At 39.0% G+C, this 24406-nt stretch overlaps 1 protein-coding gene across 1 annotated transcript; it reads left to right on the forward strand.

Moving 5' to 3' along the window:
- Nucleotides 1-5020: 5020 nt before the first annotated feature.
- On the forward strand, nucleotides 5021-8809 carry LOC139687704 (dopamine receptor 1-like). Its single transcript, XM_071584958.1, has 2 exons — nucleotides 5021-5096; nucleotides 7081-8809. The coding sequence occupies exons 1-2, from the start codon at nucleotides 5021-5023 to the stop codon at nucleotides 8460-8462; spliced, it is 1458 nt and encodes a 485-aa protein (XP_071441059.1). The 3' UTR covers nucleotides 8463-8809.
- The last annotated feature ends 15597 nt before the right edge of the window (nucleotides 8810-24406 follow it).

Raw genomic sequence — 24406 nt, forward strand, 5'->3', positions numbered from 1 at the left:
AGATAAGGTGTGGTCGGGACTGGTGGGAGGCAGAGGTGGTGAGGTTGAAAAGAGCGACAAGAATATTCATGCATGGTGAGTCATGAGTCTCACTCTAAGCCCTCCTTCCCAATAGCACAACATGTAAATGGATGCCACACCGCGATGAATTCCACGTTACGTAAGAATTAAGTAGTGCTATAACTCGGTCGATTCTCTTGGTCAGGTCTGTAAAATGTGGAAGAGGTCCAATCAGACCCTGCCACGTAAGATGTTGCATCACGCGAAAGCCCATCTTGAAACCCACCTTGCATTGGCAGGGAAAGGGGAAAGGGACTCTCTTCCTCGAGCAGCAGAAATGAAAATCCTCTCAAGCTGCTCGTCTTCCCTTCCTCAGGCAGTGCAAGGCCTCAACATGCTCGCAAAGTGACTAAAAGGAAAACAAATTAAACTTCCCAAATCAATGCAGATCATTTCATCTAAATAGCTTTCTTTTAATTTAACCGATTTTATTGGCAATTTTAGATATGATTCCAAGTCTAAGTTACGACCAGAATAACGACCAGTCCCACGAACATATTAGAAATGCACGTTACCTTGGCTATTACCTCCTCCTTGGGGATTTGGGGAGTGAAAATTCCCTGCAAGTAATGTAAAAAAATAAAAGCCATCTTCTAATCGCCCTTACTCGTTAAAATCCAATGGCCCATTAAATTGCGGGTAGCATCTTATGTTCGCAAAATAATACGAGCGTCCAGTTGGCTGAAAGCCAGAAATGGAGGAATGCGAGGCTCTTTTGGTGCCATGCCGATAATTTTGAATGTTCTTTTTAACTTCTCCGATGGAAAACGCACTTTCCAAGACTTTTATTTTCTTCCTTTTCTTGTTATCCACAATATTAATAGTTAAATGCTTACGACGCCACCAGTTGAATAACCTGCTGACAGACTGACGTGAAGGTTTGCAGGTTCCGCTGGAGTGGACATAAGCGAAGCACTGCATTATTCGTTGAGTTTAAAGTATGCCCTGGCCTAATTCGTCTCAATATCCTCCTATTCAACCGATTTCTTTGGTCACTTTGTCACTTGGTTTCATAAAATAAAGTTTGAAAAACATATATTAAACATAATGTTCCACCTTTTTAGTGTTTCAAACCGGGTTACGAGAGTAATTATAGATATGAGTTTAGCATAATTTTATGTTCATCGCTATCTTTTACCATGAGAAATATTTATAAAATAACTTCTAAAAAACGAAGGCACTACTAATTCCTGAATAACAATGAACCATTCTTTATCACCGTTTTACAGTAAAGCATCCTTTCACGTGTACTTCTTTTATCTCGTCTTTTCCTTCATTACCTCCAGCATGCCTATTCTTATCATTCCTCTACCTTGTTTACTGAACATTCTTTTCACTCAAACATACTCCAACATTCTATTGACTCTCAGTATACCCTCATTTTTCCAGATTTCTCTGAAAATATTTCCCTTCATCATCCCTTTACAACTGGCCTTTGTTTTTCTTTCGGCCCAATTAACTTTTTTTTCCATTTTTTCCAAATCATTTTTCATTTACGAATATTCTGTGGCTTAAAATCTCTTATTTAATTATTGTGAAACAATAAAAAAACAATAAAAAGTAAAATCATTACACATGTGTACACAGTAATGAAATATCGAGGTGTGAAATTTGATTATTTTACACACGTATTTGATGCACTTTTCATCTATGTTTCTTCTGGACATCGCTACTTAATACATTTCTCTTAATAACCAATGTCAGGAATTAGTCATGAAATTAAATACTGAAAATAAAACAACTACATGTCATAAATTTTAGTACAAAGTATAATTAAATATTGTTACTATGCCTGCATACTTTATTCCTGGCAAAATGCAAAGCATTGAAATCAATTTTATCTCAATTGTACCTTAAATAGGCATTTTATTTTATATTTGTGATATTTTTAGCCAATGTAGTGCGAAATTTCAGATTAGAAATGGGAGCATATTTTATGTATTGCAATGAATCTATAAAATAAGGCGATGTTTTCAACTGCATTAAAAAGGAAATGTGTCCATCCTTTCAATTTACATAAAGCCAGTCGATTTGGCGTGTGTTTTTGTGTCAGATTGGGTTTTGCAAAGATCAAACATCTCCCGCAAAAAATATAAATATTTCCTTTTTCAAATGCTGCGCGTCCCCCGTAAATGAAAACATGCGCAAGAGTGTTTTCCAATTCTCCACTCCAAAAACGTTTTTCCACTTAACTCGATCATGGCGATTATAATGGAACAAGCAAACGGAAGTCAGGTTCTGGAACTCAATCAGCCAAAAAAATGTCTTTTTTTTGGAAATCCGATTATCGTGACAACTGCGCAGCCGCTGTGGAGCTTCCATCTTGACAGAAAGAAAAACAAGGAATAGGAGAGCATTTTATGTGAAAACATTCTAAACATTTTACCGAGATTTTTAGGTTCAAGAAATGTATTTTGAGCTCATTAGAAAGGAAATGATGAGTAACTTATGGGCTCATTAACAGTCATTGTGCACGAAACGGAAACATATTTGTTCGAGAATGTGTTTCATTTAATCTTGACAGTTGAAATTGTGACTTCCAATATTTTCATCTCAGATAATTGCAGCTCTCATTTCTCACGCCATATTTCGTACATTGTGAGAAGTTGTGAGTGGAAAACTTTATTTAATATCATTTAAAGGATTTTGAAGGCTTATGCAATTCATTCCTGAAATTTAGCTACCTGTATTCAAGAATCTCAAAACCTAATCTTGTAGGATCATCATTCACACATTTTGGTGTGACACTTATTGACGTCGACTTCAAATGAAGTTTTATCGAGTCACAAAAAATATATTGATCATATTAGGACAAAGCTTGAATGGATGTGAGTAAAATTCTAGGGAATGATGCAACATAACATTTATTAGCATAAATAAATAAAATGTATTAATAACTACCTTAAATCCTTCTTAAATCTTTCATTTCACGTGTAATATTACATGCATGTAAAATAAACGTTTGTATTCGCCAGTATATTTTCAAAATTTGCAGATATTTTGGAGCTTCCACGAAATTTTGTACGCTTAGACAAAAGTTGACCATGAAAACCTAATTTTGAACTATGGTTTAGGAAACTAATTATTTTATGCTTTCTACAATACTCTGTTCTCCTCTCCGCGCTACTTTCGTCTCAGTCAAATTCACACGTTCATCATGTTTGTTCATTTTAATCCTCCTTCTTTTGTATTCATCGTTAGTTTTATCTTTTTTTTAATATTTGGCGAAGATATAAAAAGTCGTTTCGGCGTATTTTACTCACATTGCTACCATTCTTCATATTATTCGCATCAAATGCGAATACTTTGGCTTTGCACGGATGTGACCCCTTCTCCAAATCTCTTAATTAACACACAGAAGCCGAGTGAGATTTCTGAGGTTATTTTTTTTAGTTACCCGATTTTGAGAGAATATTCCTTTGGAATTTTTTAATATTCAAAGTAAAATAAAATTTACTGGATATTTTTATGCCTTGCATCACAAGAATTTCGTATTAAATTTTTTGTTACACTGGAAAGTTATATGGAAGAAAGCGTTTTCCTTCGACTGAGTGAATCGAGTCGCAATGGAATACTGTATTGCAGAAAATGACGAGTAGACCGGTGGGAAAGGCGGCTTGCACGAAACATGAACTTATGCTGGAATGTACACGTACAGTTAATGGACGTAGAGTTGGAGTGAAAAGTGTTTTTCATGGGGTTAGGAATGATTAAGTACCGGGTATTGTAGTGAACGACGACAAGAGTTTTGGGAGAAATTCAAATATAGCCAGACAAATGGATGCAAGGCGGAAAGGGTGGCAGTAAAATGTTGATGCCTATGATACAATGGAGAAAGTTGGATAAGCAAGTTTGTGACAGGAAAAGAATGGCCAATTGGAAGTACGTGGTGTTGAATGATGCCATGCATAGTGTTACAGAATATTTAGCGTGAAATTCAAAGGGATTCAAAGGGAAAAGTTAGATGGGAACAAGGACTTAATCACTGAATCTAATAAAAACTTAGCTTGACTGGCATACCAAAATTAAGATAAAAATTTGCACCCTGGAAATAATAAATCCACCTAAATTTTGTCCATGTAAGGTCTACTACCCCTACTTTTCTGATCTAATTTAAAGATTTAATTCCAGTCCGAATCTCATTGGCATGTTGAAGAAAGAATTAAAAACTGTGACCTGATAGATTACACCAGCAGATTATTAAAATATTGACGTTTTTTAATCAGTCCACGTAGTTATTACAAAATTTCTACTTACTAAAAAAATTGAAGTTTTAGAAATCGATAAACACGAGGTGTGAGGGATCAGGAGGGCCCGGGTCCTGGAGACGGCAGGTATTTTTCAGTGGTAACCCAATACCTACTTGAGGTGCTTTGAAGAGAGTACTTTGAGTGAGTACGCCGTCCATCGGATGGGGCGTTAAACTGCGGACTCCTTGGCGCCTTTCGTTTAGAGTAGGCTAATACCGACGCCGGGTTTCTCTTCATTCGTCCTTCATTCTCATCCATCTCTAATGGCGCAACGACCTTAGCTGTCGATCTCGTCCCCTAAAACTACTACTACAACCCGAGGTGTGACTATTTAATTTTCTGCATTTAGGGGTATATTTAATGATTCTAAAGCAAAGAAGACCAATCGAAGAGAAATGGCCGTCGATAGACGACAGCAAATATAGGAGGATAGCTTTGAATGCTTTCTAAATGCTTGGTTAGTATCTCCTTATGTGGATCCTTTTTAGAGATGAGCAATTAGACAATGATAGTTTTATTGAAATCCTTCGTTTTTATTCCGTACTCTTTGGTGGATACTTCTCTGTTACCTACCTCAGCCAGATATCAATATTTCGGTGATTCAAACAATAAATGGGACCCATCTCCCTCCACAGGCCGTGCGACTTCAGTAGCCTCCCATGAGACCAAATCTGCAGTGAGGTGGTGGCGTGGCTGGTGAAAGGGGGGCAATGGATAACAGCACCCAGGAGGAGGAGGAGGGCGAGGAGTCGGACGCCTTCGCCACACTCACCCTCATCATTATCGGTAAGAGAGATAAGGGAAGAATGAAGCACGTTCATCCCCCTCATGTCCCCCAAGTCCTGATTCTCTTGGTGCCCCCCCCCCATAGTATTCAGTCGCGTTTAACGTTAACTTATTTTCAGTACGAGTTCATTATTTTGGACGTAGCTACTCCTTTTTTGATTCACGTCGATATTGTTAGCTTAGAAGACACCCAAGAAATGAACTAAAAGTATACAATTTATCATTTCTGGTAAAAATACATTAGAACTTTCATTACATAGGTAATAATGAGAAATAAATTACGAGAATCCAAATCGGTAAATAAGCATTTAGAAATAATTTAAATTATACTGGAAAATGTAAATATGGAGACCAAGTTGGGAATTGCACCAGAAATTAGAGACAGAAAGCGGTCTGGAACAGACGAATTCTGTAGTGCTGTACATAAATAGAATGCTATACCCAGAAGTCGAACGAAAAATAGCAGGAATTTTGAAGAAATAATGGGCAGAAAGAGTAAGGGCGAAAAGGCAGTCAAATCGAAGGATCTAAATTTAAGGATAGAAAGAAATTATACCCAACTTTGATACATTTTCCGGCTTCCAATCATGGCGAAGAGATATGCACCGAGCATAAATATCATAGAGGTTACAGAGGAACAGCTCCTAAGAGAACTGACACCACGTGACCATATAACAACGCAAATAAGCGATTTTAGAGCGATCGAGCGAGCGATTTTAGAAAGAAGATGAAACAAATTGAGAAGAAGAAGCTGTATCCGACGAAGTTATGAATGGAGTCTATAGCACAGCATACAAGATTTTTATGAATGCCTTCATAGGAAAATAAAGAAAATGCCGCAGAATTAACAATGAGAAGAAGGTTATGCCAATAAACTAAACTAAACAGAGGAAAAAAGGAATGAGTGCCTCAAAGAACTATATTGGCCATATGACCGGAACCACCGAGGGAAAAACTAATAAAATCTGACAAGGAAGTGAACAAAGAAGATAGTGTTAATTAAAATAAGACGAAAAAGTTATCAAGGCTATTGGAAGTAAAGCCGAGACAAACCTGTGTGGAATAGTCATCAAGGGCATCTACAAAAGTAAAAACCTGCTGAAGGGAGACTTTTGAGAAAATGTAACTATTTCAAGACCGTAGAAAACGACGACCTAGATATGTGATGAACACCAAACACTTGAGTCGAATATTACATGTGGTCAAAATACTAAGACAAAGAATCGCCTGAAAAATAGAAGGAAAATTTGAAGATAGCCTTTGGAAAACCATTTTGGATTTAGGAAGAACGCAGGACAAGAAAAGTTATTTATAATGGCGGAGAATACAGATAGAAAATATTAGAGACGTGGACGAACCATTAGGTGAAGAATTGTTGAACCAGGAGAGGGACTTAGGGCAGTGGCAAAATAAAAATCTATCAAGGACATAAAAACCAAATCATTAATTTTCCAGCGTAAAATGATGGAAAAATAGACTTGAAAATAAATGAAGCATTTTAATCAAAGGTACTATTCAGCATAGGAAGAGCAAATAGGAGATACATGGAAAATGAATCAAAGGAGAAAGATAATCGGCGAAGAAATCGACGTACTCTGTAGATGATATCACAGCTATATTAAACAGCTCAGGAGAAATACAGCCATCATGGAACACAAACGAATAATTATTTAATTCAAGCTCTTATTGAGCTGATGGGAAATAAAACTATTTTTTCATCATCAAATGCAGAATTTAGTTTCTATGCTTTGAATAATAATTACTTTTGTTAAGTCTACTTCTATGAAATTAATTAACCAATTCATTATCATGAGTTAATTTAATAATATCTATTTAGGTAACTAAAATCCATACGACTAACTTTCTGATTGACCTTCTCTGACACTTTGAAGTATTTTAGATGCCTTCTAGTCAATCGTGTTTCCAGATAAAAGATAATTTTTAATCCAAGTCAGTATCCTAATTCAATTGTATTCTTTTGCAGGACTCTTCATCGGAGCGTTAATATTTCTCTCGGTCGCTGGCAACGCTCTGGTCATAGCTGCCATTTTGACCGACCGAAGACTTCGCCGTTGTCAGGGCAACGCTTTTCTGGCCTCTCTCTCTCTGGCCGATTTGCTCGTAGCCAGCCTCGTCATGACGACTGCTGGTGTCAACGATCTTATGGGGCGGTGGCCATTTGGGCCGGCGCTGTGCGACGCCTGGGTGGCCTCCGACGTCCTCTGCTCCACCGCTTCAATTCTCAGCCTGTGCGCCGTCGCTCTGGACCGACACTTGCACATCAAAGACCCTCTGCGTTACAGCCGCAGGATGACGCGCTGGACGGTGGCAGCCGGAGTGGGCACCGTCTGGCTCCTATCAGCCCTCACGTCCTTTGTGCCCATCTCCTTGGGTCTCCACAGACCCTCCGCCGACCCACCAACGCCTGCACCACCATCACCTTCCCCACCTCCCTCCGACGACGTCTCACCGATACCCTCCGACGACCTCCCATCCACGGCGACGGCGACTTTGATGACTGAAGAGATTCCAACATGCGCGCTCGATTTGACGCCAACCTACGCCGTCGTGTCATCCTGCATCAGCTTTTATGTCCCGTGCATAGTGATGCTTGGAATATACATTCGCCTCTACCGGTTCGCGCAGAAGCACGTCCGTTCGATAAAGGCGATCACGAGGACGACGAGATTCGGCACCCTCGAGGGTGGGGGCACCCTGGCTCCCGGGCCGCAGCTCAACTCAGATGGGACCCAGAGGCCGGGACCTTCCCCCGTGGCGGGCGGAGGTGGAGGATCTTGTCCAGTGTCGGATCACAAAGCAGCCGTCACCGTCGGAATCATAATGGGGGTATTCCTCGGCTGCTGGGTCCCGTTCTTCTGCGTCAACATCGTGGCCGCGTTCTGCAAGACTTGCGTTCCAGGCATCTATTTCAAGGCCCTCACATGGCTCGGGTACTCCAATTCCGCGTTCAACCCCATCATATATTCCATCTTCAACTCGGAGTTCAGGGACGCCTTCCGCCGGATTCTCTCAGCCAAGATGTCTCCACTCGCGTGCTGCTTCATAGTCAACACTGCCCCGCCGGCCGCAACCGGCCCCGCGGGCCGCCGCGTCTTCGGAAGCGGCCGGCGGCGTTCCTGCAGGGCCCCTTCATCGGGTTCGGCCATCTCGGGCGACATGGGCAGGGAGGTAAGCAACGCCGCCGTCTGCGGGGGCGGCGGCATGGCGGGATCGAGGCAGGTGAATGGGGGGGCTTGCGGCCCGCGTTCCTCCATGTCATCCTCTTCTTCGTCCTCGGTGGCCCCTCGTCAGACACGGGTCAACTCCCTCGAGGCCACCTCGGGAGAGAGGGTGAGCGCGATATGACCCCCTGGAAGGGGATTCCACGGAAGACAGGCGGTCGAGCATTCCCTCCGAGACTGCTCGGTGACGGTGAGCCCCTCCGTGTAGGGTGACGACGCCGCCGCGACTCAACGCAGACGCAGGACTCGGCAGGCGCGTCACTCATCGTTGTAGAGGGGGACGACTGTTTGACCTAGGGTGTGACTTTGCTAGTCAGCTCATGGAGCTACGTCTACAGAGAGAAATTCTCATTGAATTTAAGGACAAAGAAACACTTCCAACCAATTAATATTGGTTGGTCTTGAACTTCGCGAAATCATGCGTGGTATTTCCGATGCTCAGTGTATTAAAAACAGATAAATAATATTGAGTTGTGTGTTTTTGTCAGTTAAATGTGTTAGATCAACATGAAATTGCCAAGAACTCCATTGATCTCGAATTTTAAGTTCACCTTAGTGGAAATTTTACTTTACGTTATTCGAAGAGCACAATAGTGATGATTCTCTAGTTAAAAAATTTTCGTGTCTTCTTGGGTTCGCGAAAAGTTGATTTCTTCCAATCGCTGAATGAAGAGAATCCAGACCTGATAATCATGTTGGCATAGCACAATAAGTCGAAAAAGTTACCACCCAATTAATAATTCAACTATACTGACCCAGAATGCTGTTTTAAATGTGAGAAATGTTCTCTTCGTCTTCCCTGTAACTTCGAGTAGCTGTGTGACGTACGAAGCTTGTGTGTTTGCATGTTAGTTTGTACTAATGCCAACTGTCTTCAAAGCAGCACTTGGCTAGGTATACCAAGTTCTATATCACTTCTTAACATTCTTGTTCTCTGTCGAGTTTTGTGCCACCTATATCATGCAGCAAAAACTTTGTTGTTTTTTTTATTCACAGCAATAACGTGGTGGCGTTCACTCGACCCAAATATCACAGAATAAGTTGTGCACGAAACGTGTGTTCCGCCCTGAAATGATTAATCACTTTTCTATTGCTCAATTACTCATTTTAGGAAAATATCCAAGGAACACAGACGTATCTTTGTACTAAATAAACTGCCGGTGTTCACGTAGATACTCTCATTTGTCTCCTTTGTTTAGAATTATAAAGGATGTTTTTCTACACTGTTTCATTGTTAGGAGTAAAGAATGTTGTTATTTAAATTATTTTAATCCTTTCTCTCTCGACAGATGACTCTTCTCTTAACGAGAATGGCCTCCCCAAGTTTACACCAAAAGATTATCTTACATAAAATTCACTTCTACTTGTCAGGAGTCATGTGTGCATATTAGAAAATGTTATTGCAGTTTGTGTCATCTTTCAAGATGGAAAAAATGAACTCATTCCAAGAACAATAATTAATAAGCAAGTAAAGTGTCTTTTTTGCCATATATTTTGTTAAGCTTTAAATTATTATTTATTTGTATTCCTCGTCTTCTCCTGCAGAACGCTGAAGTTGGCAAACAGTTGACGTTGAAAGTTATTAATAAAATGGAGGAAAGTTTTTGACATATGTCGTTTTTTATTTAAATTATATGCTCCACTTTCAATAAAGAGGAAAATTCAGAGCTGCGAGTGAATAATTTTTGCCATTATCCGGGAAGTGGTTTCCAACAAGATCTAAGCCCGAAACTCATTCTCTATTATGTGCGGGATGCCTTCCTCCACCCTTTTCCCCAAAGTATGAATCAGAGCGAATGCAGTTGATGCAGGTAGTCGATTATAGGCTAAGTAGAAAGAGCAATTGGGGAAGTATTTTGAATTGACGGTTTGAGTTTATGAAAAACTCTATTTTTATAAACTTAAAGAAACCATGCCGCAACATAAGTGATATAGCATAGTCAAGCAATTAAAACATGCGGTGTTATCGTATTTTCCTGTTTAACTTTGGCGACTCAAAAGTGGATTAGGCGCTGAAGTATTGCCCCTGGGAATAGGTTGCAAGGAAGAGAAAACCTTCTCGCTATTGCCTTTCCCAGTATTACCGTCTCAACAAAATATGTGTCATTTTTTTATAAAAGGCTAACAAAATGTAAACATTCTCAATCATCAACATCCGGCAACGAATCATTCATTCTTTGTACTCTGCTCGCCCCCTGGGACGTGAGATAATAATACCCCCCTCAGACCTTTAAGACTTTTTCTTTGGAAAGCGTCGATTGAATTGGCGTTTAATGGGCTCCTGTGTATCTCCATAGTGATCAATTTGTTGGGTTAGATGCCAATCAGTGCGAAGTTTGACGGGCATCGTCGCCTTTTCATTGGGATAATGTCTCTACATTTCCGTATTAGGAAATGAGGTTGGCCAGCGAGCACAAGAAAGCCAAGTAACATGACGCATCACCTAGAGTGAATTGACAAAAGAAGGGAAAATTTACGGATAAGACTCTTTCAATTTGGCAATGCTATTCCTTTATTCCCCTGTTTACCTCCATTTTGACCGCGGGTCTAGGTTCGGTAGAGGCGAAAGGAAGGGATCATGGGATCAAAAAGGGGTCAAGCCCACAGTTGCTGTCCCATCAATCGTCGAGGGTGGGAAACTTTAAGAACCATAACTGGTAGAATCAACAGGTCAGTGGTAAGTTATTTTATTTTGAATGGAGTATTGGGACAGTTTTCATAGAAATGCCTGTTTACGGTATGTCTTGACATTAGAACATATTATAAGGTATGACGCAGCTTATAGGTACACTGAGAGTATTTAAAAAGTATTAGGAAGTTTTGTGTCACCATAAATATTCTACGAAGATGGTGTGCACTATTGGCTTTAAACATGTGAATTGTCAATCCTATAGCCAATATTGAATACTCAAGAAAACCCTGGATCCAATTTTGCGGTCAATCAGGTGACAATCAACTGGAGTGGGACCTTTAACAACGGGGAAGACAGGAGTATCGGAATACTGACCGTGGTCAAGTGAATATGCTCAAATGGGAAGAGGTGGGAGAGCAGGAACCGGTTTCCTGGGGTGGGGGGCAAGACTGGGAGTAGGGCGGGGAGAGGAGGTGTAGGAGATAGTCTTTCTATTGTACTGCGTAGCCTGCGTGCTTTTAATTTCGGAAACCAGGTTAAATAAGGGGTGTCAATGATTCTCAGTTCGTTTTTCATGATTTTGTCTCTGTGTAAGTTTATGTGCAAGCTCTTGTTGGCGTCAAGTTTAAAATTTAGATACTGCCTAATTAGCAACAAACCTTTAAGAATAATAGAATAGAAAGTTTTAAATATGTATTTAGCGATGGCCGAGTTTTCAAAATGTACCGTTTTCATAGGGAGTAAAGGGTTCCGTGCTGCACTTCACCTCATAGATTCCAGATTTATGTAATGAGGGCGTTTTGTATTTGGGATTACCTAGTAAGTTACGTAGGGTTTTTGAGTTACTGAAACAGATGTTATAATCTACTTTTTTGAAGATATTTTGATTGTCTTTTGTAAGTAGTGCATCAACGGAATGGAAAAGAATTTTTCAGAAAGGGTGGTCATCAGTTAATCACATAGAATCATCTCATTTAATATGGCTGCGTGCTTTAAATTGCAACAATTAATTAGAAATTCATTGAACAACACTTTCAAGAAAACATTCTTTCCCGTTCCGCTTGAACTCGAACTTACAAAATCATGAACAACGAACCGGAAATCATCGACACTCCCTTATTTAACCTGGTTCCGTAGTTTTAAACGTCAGTATCCTACACAGTGCAGTAAATTACAAGGAAAAACATGATTTACACATAACCAATGTGCTAATATTATGCATGATGCATACAAACTCTGTAACATTCTGGACCGAATAAAATAATTTATATCAAAGCTTAACTGGCTGAAGCACTCAGCCGGACACTTCCCTGCTTCCTTATGATTTCTCCCACCACACCTAAAACTTCAACATTTATTTTCCTTTCGGTCTATTTCACCTTCTCCATCCTTTTCTGCACCTGTATTTCAAAAGCCTCCAAACTACATCTATCATCCTGCTTTAGTGACAATGTTTCCGCGTAACACATAACTACAATCCCTATCAAAGTTTTAACGAGTATTTTCTTAGCGTCCTAGCTCAACGTCCCTGTCATCAATTGCCTCCTCCTTGGGAAAGCCTCTTTGACTAGTGCAATTCTTCTCCTTAAGTCCCTACTACTTTGACCATTTTGGTTCAAAACACTTCCGAGGTACGTAAACTGCTGCACCTGCTCCATTTTTTGCCATCCTATTTTTGCGTTCAGTTTAGTCTTTCTCTTTTTGGAAAATGCATAACCTTTGTTTTATTTATATTGATTTTCTTCCCATATCTATCGTACTGAATTTCCAATTCTTTCAGCATTGCTTACAACCCCTTGATTTACTGATAAACTAGAGCTTGGCTTTGGAGCAAACCTAACTGATTTCACTTATTCCACGCTGACTTTCATTCCTATCTACAGTTATTCCCATGCCTCTTTCATCATTTTCTTCAAAAGTATGTTAAACATCACCAGTGATAATGAACAACTCTGGCTTGCACCTCTTCCCATCCAGACTCGCCGTTTCCCATTCGCACCCGAGCAGACTGAGACATGCGCAGGTTGCGAATTAGACTTATTCTTTCAATCAACCTGTTTTATGAAATATATTCATTATTTTTTCCCAATTCATAGCAGGAAACTACGTCTTCATTATATTCCACATTCCTTTCTATAAGTAATCTCATTACTGGAATGGCATCACGCGTGCCTCTCTTCTGAACCCAAACTGATTAACCCCTATGTAATCATTTCCCCTGCTCTCCATCATTTTGTCGATTACCCTGAGAACCACTTTAGCTGCGTGCGAAATGAATTTCATTGTACTATAGTCCTCACGTGTTGGAACCTTTATCGTTTTTAGAATAGGAACTAACACTAATCCCACAAAATCTTCCGCCCAGATTCCTGCGAATGCGCCAATCAGCCAATAGTCTTCCTCCCATATTTTCCTAAACCTTTAAGTTATTCTTTACGGATGCTGTCTACCACTATGGCCTTATTTGATTTCATCTCCCTTAATTGACTTTCTATTTCATCGTCGAGTATGGTTGGATCTAAACTATCTTCATCTACGTCATGTTCCCTTTATAAGTTTTAATTTGCCGGGCTAGGCTCTTCACAATACAGTTATTTTGCATATTCTTTCAATCCATTTTGGTCCTTTTCTGTTTGAACTATTATTTTTTCCGGGTTATCTCCAACTGTTATCACAGATCTTTTCTTCATACTTCCCGATAGTGTTTTAATCAAACTTGGATAGCACACCAGTATCACTATTCCTCTACAAACTTTCCATATCCTCACACTGCGTTTTCTACCGTGCTTCTTTTGCTTTATTTGTTACCCGTCTCATTTTATTATTGAGCTATTTTTTTTTAATCATCTCATCGATTTTCCAAGGTATTGTTTCCCTCTTCCTATGAAGTGTTCCAATAGTTTCCTTCACGACTATCAATCTCCCTTTTATGATTATTTCCACTTTTCCTCGGCTGTACTCGGCTCTTTTCCTTCATTCATGATTTTATCCACTAAATACTGATGTTCCTTCCTTGTCATTCCAGTGAATAGTCCTAAATCCGATTACCTAATCTGCCGTCCCTCCCTTATCGCTGTGAATCGGACGCTACAATTCATGAGTACTAAATTGTGATCGGAATCCGCATTCGCTCCCGGGAAGCTGTGTGAATTGATAACGCTGTTCCTAAATCTGGGCCTGACCAGAACATAATGTAACTAATGCCTTTCTGAGCAACCTGGCATTTTCCATGTATACCGACGTCTTTTGTGGTGTCTAAACCAAGTGTTGGTGACGACTAACCCCAGTCTCCTGCAGAACTCAACTGCTTTCTACCCACGGTCATTCCTCGTACCTAAACCGTAGTCTGCCCCACCTCATCACCATCTCTTCCTTCGCTTACCGTCGCATTCCAATCTCATGTCACTAGCAAATGGTTTGCTGCAGGAATATACGCCATTATATCCTCTAATTGATCGTATATGCTATCGACTTCTTCCTCCTTATAATTGCTTGGTTACATGTGTATCTGAACAATGACCAAGTTCGTCGGTTTTCTCCCCTACTCCTCTTGGCATGTCTAACATTTTTGCAAAAGTGAAATCCTTGTTTAAGTTTTTACTAATTAATTCTAATACCAAGAATTTTGAAATTTGCTATTAGATGTTGTTTGTTATTTTAGAAATCCTGCTTCATCAATCATATTCTATTGACTACGTCATTTTTGATTCTTTTCTGTGCTGTTCTGGTGGCCTAGATATAGAGCAAAACGCTAATTTTCACTATGTCTCTCTCTTTTTTAATACTCTTTTCCTCAACTCATGATTGGTGGACATCATATAGTGTGTATGCAATAACAGGCATATCACCTTCAACCTTGCTGTCCAGATTCCACTCTCCAGATTTCAACTTTCCACTTTTGATTCCAACTTTCTCACTATCCTCCGCACTTTCCAGATTCAATCCCTTTCAGCCAAACAGCTTTGTCAAATTTTGCAAATAAATGCACATAGGGTTGCTAAGAATTGTGAAAAGCATTACTTGAGTGTTTTCATAAATAAATTCTAATATTTTCAATCCCTCTTTTTGATCCTTATGCACAGTTAAGAATATTTACGGAACTTTATCCTATATTCTATTTCTTAGAAGTTTCCATCCCACCAACATTGAAGCAATAAAATATGTATTTACAAAAGTCATTAGCAAATATCAGAAGATATGTCACCTGCTTCCAGCTCATCAAGAGAAGTTGAAGTACAGCCATCAATCATCATGCAGATTAATAGTTAATTTTCCATTATGATATCAATGGTAATGTCCCAGTGATAGTCCTTTTCTTGCAATTTTTCTGCGCATTTAAGACATTTAGCCCAGTAATTTATTGTCCCTTATTCCAACTCTTCAATCATTAGTTTTTTCTAAAATTGCCAACTTAAGCATAATTTTTGTTCTAGCTCCTTTAAATTCATCAGTTACTATATTGATTCTCCATGATTTTGGTATCAGGAATATGGTGGGAGATGCAATGATGAAGGTCCTTTTTCCTATGCGATACTGTCCATCTCCTTGGGCTTAGTCCTCAGCATAATTACATTTACTTATCAGACTAACTCTAATTGAGTTTGTTTTGCATAATGGGGTCTGCACCTTGTGGAGAGTTACCTTATAGTATCTTACTACCTTGAGGTTATAGTCAGCACCTTTTCAATGATTATGGAGTGATTACTTCCATTGTCCATCACTATGACCTCCCCTATAACATTTCTACTGGCCAACATATCCAAAAAAGGATGAACCATTCCCTAAAAAAATATGCATTCATTTCAGTATTATAAGCATCACTGATAAATTTAGATTTTGGTTGAAAAACTAACTTTCAGTCCTTCAGGAAATCAGTCTCTGCTGAGCCACCTTACAATCACCCTCCCACACTTTCTTATTGGAACTTTCACTCCCTTGAAATTGCTCTCATCTGGTCAAATCTTGTTTGGGAATATACTTTGATTGATCTACATCTAATCCAAATAAAATATACTCCTATTGGACTTGTTTTAATCCACTGTATTGGGTAGGTCATGCATGTAACATAGATATATATATATAATGAAAGCTGAAACTATGTCCTCTCTTTTGATTAGAAAATTTCTTGTATTTCCATTTTGAAGGTATATCCCTTCGAATGTTTGGATTGAGAAGTAAATTGAACTGATGAAGTCTCTGAGAATTCTCTACGGAGTTTGCTAGCTAATACTTTAAACATCCAATTTCCTTTCATGTACATGAGCCACTCTAGTAATGGGCTCATGGTTTTATACTTCTCTTCTAAAATAACCACACACATTATGAAGGATATCCTGTCCTTGTTGGTGAGCAACAGATTTTCTTCCTGCCATTTTATCTTAAGAAATTGATTAAAAATTTTTACAGAACATAAGAAAGTGAACCACAAATGTAAAGGCAATGCAATTTTTACACAATAAATTTGATAACACAGGAAAAAGGAGTGAGCCAAAGGCCATCTGAGAGAGACTTGGTCCCCGTTCAAAAACATTCCATACCCCTCTTCTGTGACTGGCCGTAAAAGTGAAAGTCATGTGTACTCAAGTGCATTCAAGGTCAGCTACCGGGAGTTGAGAAAAAGGGTAAAGTACGTGACATCTTCCAAACTTCAGCTGTAAACCATTACCTTAGTTTTGATGTTATTTTTATTGACATTGTGTGTTTTCATTCCTTTGTACATACTGACTGGTCAGGTTATTCTTTTCAGGTCTCCTTTCTTCTCTGCAAGTATAGGTATGACACCCACCAATAACAGCATGCTTACCCTTTCACAATGCATCTTATTATTCAGTCATTTCTTAGATTTTCCTTGATGTTGATAATTCCTTTCTCAGTGTACATATCAAATATCGAGGGTAATAATGAGAAGGTTGCCTTTTACTTTCTTAAAGTGTATAATATTATTCTATATGTGTATAATACTATATGTGTATAATATTGTGTATACTCTATGTGTATAATATTATAATATAATATTCCCTGCTTTCACCTCATCTATTTACTGTCACCCACTCTCTATATAGAGCATTTATTGATTCCTGTCACTGTAGTTCATTCCAATTCCTTGAGGCCACCTAGCTTCACATTACATTTAGCAAATAATATATAGGTTGATTGAGCTTTCCCCACCCTCTTCAATTCTTCATATCTACAATGGTTCGGAGGATAAGAATGGCTTCTGTTATTCTTATACTAGTTCTAAATCTGAACTGGTTCTCAAAAACTATTTTATTGTTTATTCCATCAAGTTAACATTAGTGAGCATCAAATAAATAAAGCACATAACACACTCCTGTATAAAATTAATGGTTCAGATATTTAGGGGTGGTGTACAATGCATTCTTTAGGAATAAAATCTTCAGTTATCTTATGGATTTCACTCTGGCAGAAATGCCTGTCAGTTCAGGAGGAATTTGGCTGTAAATATGAACACAAGTAAAATATGGGTGACTTTTGACGAGGCTAGAAATTACTCTTGTTTTCATCCCACCTGCTAAAATCTTTTATGCATGGACCATCATACTAATTATTTTGAAATTTTCATAGTTTTCTTACTTTTCCATTTTTGGTATAGGAGCATTTACATATTTTCTTTTTAAATTCCATTGCTATTTCTCATTTGATAGTCATGGCTCATGTAACACTGTAAAGCTGTATCAGCATCTTTTCCATGAATTTATTAGTAGTTCTGGAGGAATATGGCGGTTCCATATCCTTTATTCTGATTACCTTGTTTGCCTTTAGGTCCTTCTCTGGAATGTCTAATTCAAACATAAGGACATATTCTCCTTTTATATTTTGATAACTCTCTCTTCATCTTCCAGTATTCTTGCATTGATTTTGTTTTTCTACTAAGACCTAATATTATTTTTCCTAGTCATCATGGGTGGTTCTGAATGAGTGTGTTCACCACCAATAATTTGGATTGTTCACAGAATTCCTTTAACTTAAATTAGGCTAGGGCTGTCTTCTAATTATTTTTCCTTCTTGGCATTCTCCAAAACTTAAATTATTAAATCCCTGTCTCCAAGCATGTATAATTATACTTTATTCTCCGCTAACATATATACTTATCATGCAACAATATCATCATACACCTCCACTTCAACAGCATCATAGTCTGCTGTTGGCATGTAAACTTGTACCGCAATAGGGTATATTGATTGTTGTATTCACTACAATAATCCTTTAATCACATTGTAGGAATTTCTTCACCCTCCTTATGACATTCTTCAGTGATAATTTGCCCGCTAGCCTAGTGTCATTCATGGAGTCCATGTGAATAGCTTCAAGTTCAGCTACTGCACAAAAAATCTCCTTTAGACAATGTCATTTCACTTACACCTAAAACATATGGCTCCTACTGGTACACATTTCTGCTTACATATCTGTTCCTTAACCTCCACATGCCTGGGTTGACTAGATATTCTAAGTTTAAATCCAAAATTGATCAACACATTTTACTGATGAGTTCTGTTGAGTACTCTATGCCCATAGATGTGAGTGGGGGCTAGTTTACCTCCTTAATATTTCACTTGATCTAATTTCTTTCCTCCCCATACCTCTCCTGCCTAATTTACTCCCTTTAATAATAGTCTTCAGCAATCCTTCCCCATTTAAAATGCTCTGAATCCACATTTCCTGCCTTCTGTGGTGTCTAAACCAAGTGTTTGTGATGATTAACCCCTGTCTCCTGCAGAACTCAATTGCTTTCTTCCCGCGGACATTCCTCGTACATAAACCGTAGTCCCCCACCTCATCACAATCTCTTCCTTCACCTACTGTCATATTCCAACCTCCGATCTCCATTAAATGTTTCCCTGCAGGAACACATGAAATTATATCCTCGTACTGATCATTTATCCTATCAACCTCTTCCTTCATACGGTTGCTTGGTGGCATGTATACCTGAACAATGACCAAGTTCATCAATTCTGCTATTACCCACAGTAGTGATATTCTATCAGTTGCTTGTTCTATGTTGACTATACTTCTTCCTAACTTTTTATACAATGTTATGGCAACCCCTCTCTGGCTCCCATCTCCTCCGCTGTATATTACCCTCTAACTATCATCCAAGTAACCTTCAGGGTTTATCCTTCCATCTCACCTAGCGTAGACATAAAATACCTTTATTTCTTATTTTCATCTCTCACTATATATTTTATAATTTTCCTGTCCTCAACATTGTCCTAACATTCTAAGTTCCTAATCTAACTAAATCGGTCTTCAGAGTTCTCCCTTACTCCTTATCTCTCAAGCACCTAGCTCTAATTTCAGAATTTTCTGTGCTTCACTTTATCTGCTTTTCAGTCAATGATGAGTGAATTCAAACCAGATTTTTTACTCACATGTTTTCTGAGCCTCTTTTGCCATCACTGACATCAAAGTTTTTAACTTCGAATTTGTTATTTTTTATTGTCTGGAAGAAAAATGATAAAAAACATCTCACTTTCATTCAGGAAAGTCAGCAAAATTCAAATTCAACTTTTACGCCAATTTTCTTTGTTCTCTTTCAATCTTCCAGACTTTGTGTGAGCTGATAGGTGTGCCTACCTTGAGAATGTATGTATTGTACGTAGTAAAACTCATTTCAAACATGTTTTTGCTTTACTGAAGTTTAGAACATCAGTAAAAAGGAACCAAATTAGCCACACTGTCTTGGGTCAAGGTGCTCAGCTAGTCTTACAGGATATACAATGAGATGCAAGAATAAGTTCTTCGGTAAGAAACAGTCTTGTTAAGGACCTGAATCACATACTTATCAAACAAACAAAGTTAATCAGAATACTAATTTGCGGGTAGTTTTTCATGCAATATTTTCATTTAGAAAAATTGTTAATGCATGCAATTAATTAAAATATTTTACTATTGAGTTATCTGGATGACAGTCAATGAATATTTTATAGATGAAATGTTTTTACGCACATTAAGACCCTTGAGTATTTTTTATAAGCCCATTGTGCATCATCTATACATTTTATAAGTGAACAATCTAGTATGAATTAGACAATGAAAAAAGAAATATTTGTTTTTGCGGTCTAGTACCTTTGGCTTTGAAATATAATTCTCTTTTACAAATTTAGCAAATATTATGTATTTTCTAAATGTCTTAAAGAAGGATTTATTTGATTCTTCTAGTAATAACACTTTTCCCTACTTATTCGCTTCATAATATGTATCAAGTTGTATATTTGTGCAATAATTTCTGTAAAACCAGAATCTGTACACATTCTGAAAGTCAAAGTTTGAATTTTTTAAAAGTGAGGTTTAAAATTACATTTTTTTCTATATGTGTAGATGAGATAACAACATATTTTAATTTTTTTATCATACATGTAACTAAGTAAGGGTAGGGGCCAGGAAAAGGTAGGCTGTGAAGCATCTGTTCCTCAGTGAGGCGGCAGCCAAGCTGTCTGACCCCAGTGGGATGACCATTGAGGGAATTTGTCACAACAAAGGTTTTGTGTTTGAATGTGTGATAGGCCAATGTGGCTCGTCTCTTCTCCTGGCTATGCATGCTACGAAGCGCACTGTTCTTATCCTTATGATGTTGTATGATTGCTATACTACTATCCTATCTTCTTGTGTGCATGTGTTGGCTATTTCTCCTTCGTGGGTGAAACAGCTCCCTAACGCAATCCCTTGACCAAAGAATTGGGGTACTTGGTTGTATAAAGCTTCACAGATTTCAATGTTAATTATGTTTCCTGGATAGCTCAAGTGGTTAAGAGCCTCCGCCCGGCAAGTGGAGAGATCCGTAGTTCAAGTCCCGGTCTAGGAAATATTTTTTACACTTTGTGATCTGCCTGGTTCCACTTTCCCCACCTCTTTTGTGTTCGTCCTTTATGTGTGTTCCTATCCCTTTTATCTGTTTACATGTAAATGAGTATTTGTTCGCCGTTTGGTGGGATTTCGTGTTTGAATGTGTGTGTATATATATATATAAATATATATATATATATAAATAAATATATATATATATATATATATATATATATATATATATATATATATATATATATATATATATATATATATATATATATATATATATATATATATATATATATATATATATATATATATCACCATATTTGCAACCATCCCGAATCCCTTAACAAATACCTCAACAACCTTCACCACTCCCTCCTCCAACAAGGATACCCTGATTCTCTCCTCGATAAAAAAATACTCAAACATTCCTACACCCCCAAGCCTGCCTCAACCACAGACTCCCAGCTTCTGTCAATCTGCACTACCTACTTCCCAGGCATTCAGTCCCCCAAATTCATTCTCAAAGACCTATTCCCCATCCTCAAAAATCAGAACACTTATTCCAACCTTCTTCCCAAATGCCCCTCTGTCAATGCCAACTTAACAGATATCCTCAAATCCACCAAGCCACTGTCAAAATCCCCTCATACCCCCAGAGCCATATCCACTCCATGTCATCGAAGAAGATGTAAAACCTGCCCTATTTTCACCACTCCACCCCACTCCATCCCACCATTTAACTCTCTCCTGCCCTTCCCCCACTCCTCCTGCACTTCCAAGAATTTTGTATATCTTCTAACCTGTAAACTCTGCCCGGCCTTTTACATAGGCCAATGTTCCACACCCCTGAATCTCAGGATTAACAACCACCACGCCTTGTGCAATCTCTCCTCCCTGTCCGTGGGGCTCCACATCCCTAAATATCTTCCTATCATAATACCCCTCTAAAACAGTGTTACAATGTTTCCGTCCTAGAATCCCTTCCCACATCCGATAACCCAATAGAATTAAAAACTCTTGAAATGGCATTCATTTTGCCCTGTATGGTCTATCAGCATCCGGGCCTCAATTTCGTTCACTGATGGGAATGGCCTGAATTGTCACTTCGTGGAAGCGATGCATATCGGAGAGTTGAATACTTTGTTTTTCTGCATTAGTTTTGGTGTGCGTGGCCTTTGTTTTGACTTGCAAGGTCTTTATCACGACTTTGTAAGTTGAAACCTGGGTCTCGGATGTTGCAATAGTTGCGGTGAGCAGATTGTTTTCTTTTCCGATTTTGTGTCAATTCCACCTCCTCCCTCTCATTCCGTCCCTATCTCCGCTTCCCTCAAGCCTCTCCTCTCCCTTTCCTCTCCCCAAATATTCCTCTCACCCCTCCTTCACCTCCCGATCCCCCCTTCCCTTGGCCCCCTTCCCTTTCTCTCGCACCCCTCACGTCTACTATTCCAGCAGTCATTACTTCTCTATCTTCCAATGAAGACGGAGCAGAATTCCATCGAAATTATCAAGAAATAACGTGTGAGTGTTCCTTTCATGTGTTTCTATATTATTTGTTGCTGTCCAATTTATTGTATAAATATATATGTGATGGTGATGAGGTGGGGGACTACGGTTTAGGAAGGACCGTGGGGGACTACGAGGAATGACCGTGGGGAGAAAGCAGTTGAGTTATGCAGGAGACAGGGGCTAGTAATCACCAACACTTGGTTTAGACACCACAAAAGACGCAGGTATACATGGAAAATGCCAGGTGACTCAGAAAGGTATCAGCTAGATTATATCCTGGTTAGACACAGGTTTAGGAACAGAGTGATAAATTCCCACAGCTTCCCGGGAGCGGATGCGGACTCTGACCACAATTTAGTGGTTATGAAATATAGCGTCTGTTTCAAAAAGATAAGGCAGGGGCGGCAAGTCAGAAAATGGAATGTAGAAGCATTGAATGGTTTGAAAAGGAAGGAATACAAACAGGCGGTAGAGGAAATAATGGAGGTGGTAAAGAGCTAAGCACTATCGAAGAAAAATGGGAAAGTATCAAGAAAGGGTTGTCAAAACCGCAATAGACACTATTGGAACCGTTAACACTAAAAGGACTAGGAAACCATGGAACACGGATGAGATGATTACAAAGATGGATCAGCGGCAAAAATGAAAGAATGTAAATACAGAATTAGGCAAAACGAAGAACAAAGAATTGAACAATAAATTGAGGCGGGCAACAAATAAAGCAAAAGAAGCATGGTTGAAGAGGCAGTGCGAGAATATGGAAAGTCTGCAGAGAAAGGGTGAAATCGGTGCGCTGTACAGCGAAGTTAAATCTTTATCGGGAAGTAAGAAAGGAAGATCAACGATAGCAGTTAGAGATAAGGCGGGTAAGGTAATAGTTGACGCAGGAAAGATCCAAGAGAGATGAAAGGAATATATAGAAGGACTGTATAGTAAAGAGCTTAGACCAAAGAAGTTAGACATAGAAAAGGAACATGACATAGAGGAAGATAGCTTAGGTCCAGGCATACTAGACAATGAGATAGAAAGGGTATTAAGAGAGATGAAACTAAATAAGGCCGCGGGGTGGATAACATTCCCACGGAACTTTTAAAAGGCTTAAGAAAATGTGGGAGGAAGAGGCTATATGGGCTGATCCGTAGTATTTATGAGGAGGGAATCTGGCCGGAACACTTTGTGGGATCAGTTTTAGTTCCTATTCCGAAAAAGGTAAAGGCCACGCCATGTGAGGACTATAGGACAATTAGTTTGATATCCCACGCAGCTAAAGTGGTTCTCAGGATCATAAACAAAAGCATAGAGAGTAGGGCAAATGATTACTTAGGGGATGATCAGTTTGGGTTTAGGAAAGGGAGAGGTACGCGTGATGCCATTGCAGTAATGATATTATTATTCGAGAGGAATATAGAACACAACCAGGAGGTACTTGCCTGTATCGTAGATATCGAAAAAGCCTTTGAAAGATGGAATTGGGAGAAACTAATGAGTATTCTGCAGAAAATAGGAATAGATTGGAGGGAAAGGAGGCTAATCCGCAACCTGTACATGTATCAGACTGCTCAGGTACGAGTGGGGAACGGGGAGTCCGGTTGGGCAGTGTTAGGAAGAGGTGTAAGGCAGGGTTGCCCATTATTGCCGTTGCTGTTCAACCTGTATGCAGAGGAAATGATCAAAGAGGCATGGGATGAACTTGAGGTAGGAATGAAGGTAGGTGGGGAATTTGTAAAATCAGTTAGGTTTGCTGATGACCAAGCTTTAGTTTGCCAGTCAGCCAAGGGTCTGCAAGCAATGCTTATGAATTGGAAATTCAGTGCGACAGGTATGGGATGAGAATCAATATTAATAAAACAAAGGTTATGCGATTTTCTAGAAAGAAAAAGGCTAAGCTTAACATTAAAATAGGAGGACAAAAACTAGAGCAGGTAGAACAGTTTACGTATCTCGGCAGTGTTTTGGACCAACACCGTCAAAGTAGTAAGGACGTAAGGAGAAGAATTGCGCTAGGCAAAGAGGCTTTCACAAGGAGGAGGGAGTTAATGACGGGGACGTTGAGTAAGGATGTTAAGAAAAGACTCATAAAAACTTTAATTTGGAGCGTAGCTATGTACGGCGTG

The sequence above is a fragment of the Hetaerina americana genome, unplaced genomic scaffold (assembly GCF_022747635.1).
Source record: "Hetaerina americana unplaced genomic scaffold, ioHetAmer1.1.p SCAF_2, whole genome shotgun sequence".
NCBI classification, from domain to species: domain Eukaryota; kingdom Metazoa; phylum Arthropoda; class Insecta; order Odonata; family Calopterygidae; genus Hetaerina; species Hetaerina americana.